This window comes from Ornithodoros turicata, unplaced genomic scaffold (genome assembly GCF_037126465.1).
Source record: "Ornithodoros turicata isolate Travis unplaced genomic scaffold, ASM3712646v1 Chromosome68, whole genome shotgun sequence".
NCBI classification, from domain to species: Eukaryota; Metazoa; Arthropoda; class Arachnida; order Ixodida; family Argasidae; genus Ornithodoros; species Ornithodoros turicata.
The window spans coordinates 396,489-403,388 of NW_026999389.1; the positions used below are offsets into that span (position 1 = coordinate 396,489).

Consider the following 6,900-nt stretch of genomic DNA (forward strand, 5'->3'; position numbering starts at 1 on the left):
GAACTTCACCGCATAGCAGCCTCCTAGCCAACCATCACCTCGAATGATGACGTTATCTGCCCTGATTGTTGAAAACGAGTGGGGGAGACGCCTTTTTGTGACAATTATGAACAGCATAAGTGTCACAAAAAAGGCGTACGACTCCCGTTTTCAACAAATCAGGGCAGATAACGATATCATTCGGGATGATGGTTGGCTAGGAGCGTGCTATGCGGTGAAGTTCATTTTTAAGAGTTTAGCTCAAGCTGACTCAAGGCACCCTCGCTGTATTCGGAAACACGATTTGCCGTCCGCTGAGGGGAGCACGGAAGGCGGAGGTCTACGATGCTGCGGCGTCGTGCATTCAGTGCTGGCTCCGGATGCATAAAAACGATTTGCCGTCGGACCTAGAGGAGGCGGAGCGCCGAAGCATCCAGTGCTATCTCTGGGTGCTGAAAAACAAATTGGCAAAGTGCCCTTAGCGGCGATTGGCCGACGATTGGCCGACAGCGGTATAAAAGGCCGGTTCTAAATTCCATCACTCAAAATTATAATATTTTAACGCGTAAGAACTGGAGCTGCAGGCGCCCTTAGGGCAGCCATTTAGCTCCAATACACCACAGTCCAGTTAAACTTGTCTTATCTATGGCCGACGTTGTATTCGACGAGGAACGAGAAGAACGAAGCCTCTAGCTTAAACGGCCACTGCTCCGAGGACGAAGAAGAAGAAGATGCGGGTCTCGGTAAGTGCTCTGACTTCCCTGCTATCTTTCGGGGCCTCACACTCGGGGAGGGGGAACTGGGCTGTGGCGTCCAACATCGCCGGCTTTATTACGTTCAACCGTCGTTTCTAAAACCGCAACTGCTACTTACGCGTGCCTTCCTCCCATTTATCTACAGGGTTAGTCTAGCAAACGTTACACATTTTTATCGCATCGTAAAAATAGAAGACGTGGTTTATCCAACCTCACAAACTTTGCGTACTGGCAGCTATTTGTCTGAAGTTTTGTTGGAATTTTTTGCGAGCGTTATGGTCCTGTGGAAGAAAAATTATAAATCAAGCAAAATTCCACTCCATGCATTTTCTATGGCCTATCTCACTCACAAGCCGCCATTTTCTCCTGTGTGCGCTTCATTTTCATTGCACCACACACAGGTGGCACCAGCATACAGGACAAGACTGGAACAACATGGTTGGTGCATAACATCAGAATTGGCATGTAACATCGTTGTAGGCAGCGCAGCCTGTGTGAAGTGATATGAATGTGAAGCTGACACAAGAAAAAATGGCGGTGTTTGTGTGGAATAGGCCATTGATAATGCATGCGGCGAGATTTTGCTTGATTTTTAATTTTCTTTCTACATGACCATATCACTTACAAAAAATTTGAATGAAACTTCAGAGAAGTGGCTATCAGCCTACAAATTTTTTGATGGGCCAAACCCAGTCTTCTATTTTTATAGTACGGTCGAAATGTGTAACGTTTGCTAGAATAACCCCGTCGGATGTCGTGCTTTAGCCGGCTGACTCGCCGCTAGCTCTTTAAGCACTACCTCACGCACTACAACACCATCACCTGCCCTGGCCAATCGCCCTTTGTGGCTAGCGGCCACTGCCCTCCTGGCTGAAGAAGAAGAAGAAGTGCTCTCTTGAACTGTCTCAGCTCGTAACCGAACGTGAAAGGAAAAGGGACACCTTGGAGATAGGCTACGGCAGCGGCACTCCGGCGGCACCGCCTGGAGTACTGGAGGAACCTACAATCTTATAACTTAGCACAGAACGCCACATAGGACGTTCCTTGCCCACTGCCCTCCCAAACGACAGCGTTCTGTCCCCAGCTCTGTCGAAAACCCTAGGTGTGCCTTTTTGTGACACCCATGTAGTTATGACAGTTGTCACAAAAAGGCCTAGTAATTTTCACAAATCAGGAGTGATAAGAGTATCATTCTGTCAACGGTTGGCCTTCAGCGTGCAGTGTGGTAAAGTTCCGCTGGTAGAGGTGCCGTTGCAGTAGTTGGGCACAGCTTGATTCTGCTGATAAATCTCGATAGGCAGCTGAGGATATCGTTCAGAATCGGAGAATTATCGTCATTTATTTAGTAGATTATTATATATTATTAGACCAAATAAATTAGACCAAATTAGACTGCATAATGGATTATTAGGGTTTTTCTATTGATCTGTTAGAGCTAGTTACAGTGGGGAGGGCTAGAGGACAATAGAAGGGCAAAATATTACAAGCTCAGGTGATGAATAAACAGAATTACCAACAGGAGGACATAAACCACTAATAATAATTACGATTCCGGCCTTCCTGATTTAATCCCAAAACGTCCGGAAAACATACGGTCAAAATTTAAAGCAAATCGGCAAAACGCCTTAGGGCGTTTCAGTAACGAAGGGCTCAGTAAGAAAAGCCTTATGCAGGGATGCCGGGATTTGTTTCCTGTTCTTTCGACATTTAATGCGGGTGAACCCCGTCCTTGCCTAGACATCAGAGGCATTGCTCAGGCGTTGCCTCGACAACCCTTGACCTGGTGACTCTTCAACATGTAGATATTTGGAGGTCATTTCTGCTATTGCCCGGGTCTACTTGCAATGCTTTTATTTTCTCAGATCCCATTTACTCCCCTTATTAGTCCATTGACCCTGATATTGGCTCCCGGCACTGGTACTACACTTCACAAAATCTCCGTGCATTTATTCCAGAAAGGGAGAATGGCTGTGGCAATGCATGTGGTACCCAAAGAGGACAGAAAACTGCTTTTTTGTCTGTGTGTGTGTAGAAGATAGTATCACCGGGAGGTAAGGTACTCGGGTTCGAATCCGGGTGCCGGTTGTGCTGTCTGTTGTTTTCCCTGGTATTTTCCTCAGATACTGTCAGACATATATCGTCACAGTTCCCTCAGAACTCTGCCCAGGACGCGCGTTTTCCCAGAGTCACAGTCGTCCCATTTTCCCAGTCGTGGCGACAATGGCGATATCCTTCATTACCGCCAGCACCACCACTGCGAGGAGCAGTTTTGACGGGGTGTGTCCGTGCGTGTTCTCATTTTAAATCTCATTTGGGATCTTCTCCCAGTTATTCGATACGTAAAGCTTGCAGTTTCCAAAGCGTTCCCCCGAAATGCTTTCGTACAGTGTTCACGTGGGTATTGCGGGCGTCGAGCAAGCTTATGTATATTTAGCGCTGCAGAATACCGAAGTGTTTTCCACTGCATGAGAGTTGAGGTTTTCCCTTGAATTTCAGCAATCTGAGGAGCCGCTCCAAGTTCGCATCAGAAACAGGCGATCTGAGTACAGAGCTAAGATCTTCATAATGTCGATGTCGTTTTGCATCACCATCTTCGTCTTATTCACCATTCCCGTGGCCATCAAGAGTCGCACCTCGCGGAAGAGACCGGGCGACGACGAGTCCACGACAACCAACGGAAATTTGTCCTTCGTCTTAGGGGGCGAAGCGAATTCTTCGTCAAAGAATAGCGACAGGCATTGTGACACTGAAGACTGCCTTCGCTTCCGTTGGCTCGTGGACACGTCCCTGGACAGTGCCAAAGATCCTTGTCAAAATTTTCACGCTTTTGTCTGCGCCGGACTCGAACAGAAGTCCCTCGGAATGTTCCCCAGGTCCTACGGAGGAATGATTGGCGCGACCTCTAGGAACCTAAGAGATTCGTTTCACAAGAAGCTTTCTACCGCACAAGTCCCGCCAGAGAAGCAAGATGCATTTCAAAAGGCAGCTGCTGTCTTCCAAAATTGTCTGAAAGTCAAGAAGGAACAGCGCAAGAACAGAAAGGAGATAGTAGATTTTTTGAAACAACACGGCCTGTCATTTCCGGATGAATTAAGGTTCGACCCACTCGATATTTTGATACGATTCGTAGTGAAAATCGACATTCCTCTACTCTTCAGCATGCAGCCCGCACTAATTGGACGCCCCCCACGGGTCCTGATTCAACTGACAGTTGCACCATACTTTACGTCGGAAAAGTTTAGTGGACTACAGAGAATAGTCGACGGCCGTTATCATAAATTCATCTCCGAAGTATTATCGACAATATTTTCAACGGCAGAAGATAAAACTCGCATCGGCGCCATCGTGAAAGCAGAATTGGAAGTGATCAGCGCGTCCAATGTAAGAGACTTTGGGAACGACACAGTCATCGTAGCACCCCTCGCGTATTTCGGGTTTTTGCAGAACAGTGAACTCTCGGGATCTAGATGGAAAGACACACTGGCACGCCACACGAATAATCGCCTTCCTGGACACTTCATGTTGCGGGTGAAGACGCATCATATGAAACTTCTTCATTTTTTGTTCGATAGCAGCAGTGACTTATCAGATAATACCCTCAAGATATTTATTGCCTGGAGGACAACGCTCTATCTCTACAGGACTTGGATTTCTGTCTTGGAGACATCTTCCAAGGAACGATGCTTCGGCACCGTCTCTTCAGTTTTTCCTCTGGCTGCAGTCTCCGAAGTGCTTTCTCAAACTGTCAATAAAACCCGGGTCAGTGACGTGAAAAACATGACCGAAATCATCGTCCAAGAAATCGCGAAGCTCTTCACGACATCGACTTGGCTGGACGATGAATCTCGTAACGCGTCGTTGAAGAAGCTGTCATTAATGAAGAGATGTATCGGATACGACCTAGGCCCCAATAGCCGATCGATCGAGAAACTGTACCCAGATTTTACAGGTCCCTACATCGCCGACTTCATTGCTATAAGGAAAGCAGTCGCGGAGATCCGATGGCAGAACCTCTACGGCGGACTAATAAAAAACAAACAATGTATTTCTCCGCCGGTTCATGCGGGCAAAGCCTTTTACAATACAGAGGAGAACACAGTTTTTGTCCCAGTTGGCGCCATGGTTGGACCCCTGTTTACGTTTGGAGCGCCACCTGAAGTGAATGTGGCAACACTAGGAAGTCTATTGGCCCATGAGATCATGCGAGGTTTTGGCGACGTCGGAAGGCAGCATGATGGCTTCGGGAAGCAGACTCGCTTGTGGACGAAAGAAAGTGAGGCCGCCTATAGGAAAAGAGTTACTTGCTTCAATGAAACCACGGTGCAGCGGGGGAAGCACCGGGAATATAGCAACGAAATCCTTCTGGACTTATTGGGACAGAGATTTGTCCTGAATGCGTACAGGAGCGCATCTGAACGTTTCAATCTCCCACTAGGACCCGTTAAAGGACTGACGAAAGACCGGCTCTTCTACGTGTCTCGGTGCATGATTTGGTGTGGATCCCCGGGATCCCACCTGCAAGAAAGGTGTAATGTACCTCTAATGTATTCTCCCCATTTCAGTGAGACATTTCACTGCTCTTCTGGTGCTCCAATGAATCCACGAAAGAAGTGTATATTCTGGCATAATGAGAGATAAGACAGGAATAAATAGATTGAGAAGATATTCGCTAGCGTTATCTACTGCCGTTGATTCGTACGCGTAGTGATAATCGTGCTTGTTCCGGTGACCAGCTTTGCGGTTTTCTGAAGGACTACCGTAAAAAGACGGAATATTCACTTGCATCCACTATTATCCCCGGGAAAAATGCATAAGTAATCGTGTGTACTTTATAATGTATCTCGCCGTTTGAGAAGACTATAATGGAACTAGAGACTAGAAGGTAGTAAGCCATAGAACTGCCTGCTTCGCTCATCTCTGCTGCTGGGCTCAGAACATTCGAGCTCTACGGCGTTGAGCTACATCGTCCGAGCTCTACAGTACACAGCGTGCTAATGTCCTGACGCAGATGATAACTCTGATAAAGGTTCTAGAATATATTGCTCGAGCTAATATAATACATAGGCAAACTGGAAGTAGCAACAACCAGTCTCCACTTCAATATAGACTTTCTCACATCATACAAAGCTGGGACGAACGAATATATATGCCTCTTTCCCGTGCAATATATGATACCCTGGAAGACGAGGCCAATCGACCACGGCTCCGTCCTTGCCATCAATTCTTGATGTGGCACTGCCTTCCATCCACGCTTTCCTTCTCACGTGCAGTACTGTGTATTCCCCTGCTCGTATGATCACTTGCTATGTGCTCGAGCGTGGTGTACCTCTGAAGATATTCATGTTCCGTCAAAAATGCAACAGAATCATCTATGCTTAACAGATGACTAGGTTCCCTCCGTAAGTACAGTAGCATAAAAGGGGATTGTATGAAGAAAGAGTAACGAATGTATATTAAACCTGATTCGTGCCGACTAGACAAGTAGCAGGTCAAAATATGTGGCACGTCATCTGTGGAATAATGCCAGATATTTAGTGGTCACGTTACCTTGGATGTGAAGCCCAGCTAAATCGAATACAGGGAGTCAATTTCAAAACTGAATTCGATTTTTTCGCTTAACGTTCTTTGGGGCGAACTGATTGCTTAGAATACTGCCTCATGGTCGTCATCGTCGGCTACTGCCAGAGCGGCATGCAATTTGTGTTGTAGTCTCCTGTTTTTCGTTTGTCTGCAAGCGGATCGAATCAAGTGTCGTGTGCGTTCTTATCGGATCATAGAGTTTAGGGAGCTTTAAGGTAAAAATCAGTTTGTCTTTTTCTCTCAATACTGATCTCAAACATGCAGCCTCGTGCAGGAACCACCTGTCGCCACCACGAAGAGTTTCTAGCAACGAGCGACAGCGCAAACGGAATGCTCGTTCTGCTGCTCATCTTGCAATGTCTATGGTGCAGTGTCTTCGATCGCGTGCGCAGTGGCATTGAGAATATACTACAAAATCCAAGTAATAATGAAGAGACGGCACAGGACCCGAAGTCTCATTGCGTAAAAAACTGCCAGGCATTCGAGCTCCGAAACAAATCGCGAACTGCGTTTATTTCACTATTTTGCCCTTCGAGCGCTTCGCAGGCGAGCGGTTCCGCCGTGCCACCCGCATTCAGCGTGCCTT

At 47.0% G+C, this 6,900-nt stretch overlaps 1 protein-coding gene across 1 annotated transcript; it reads left to right on the top strand.

Annotated features, from left to right (window-relative positions):
- The first annotated feature begins 690 nt into the window (after positions 1 to 690).
- On the top strand, positions 691 to 5,372 carry LOC135374518 (neprilysin-1-like). The gene is made up of 2 exons (XM_064607471.1): positions 691 to 722; positions 3,231 to 5,372. The coding sequence occupies exons 1-2, from the start codon at positions 711 to 713 to the stop codon at positions 5,370 to 5,372; spliced, it is 2,154 nt and encodes a 717-aa protein (XP_064463541.1). The 5' UTR covers positions 691 to 710.
- The last annotated feature ends 1,528 nt before the right edge of the window (positions 5,373 to 6,900 follow it).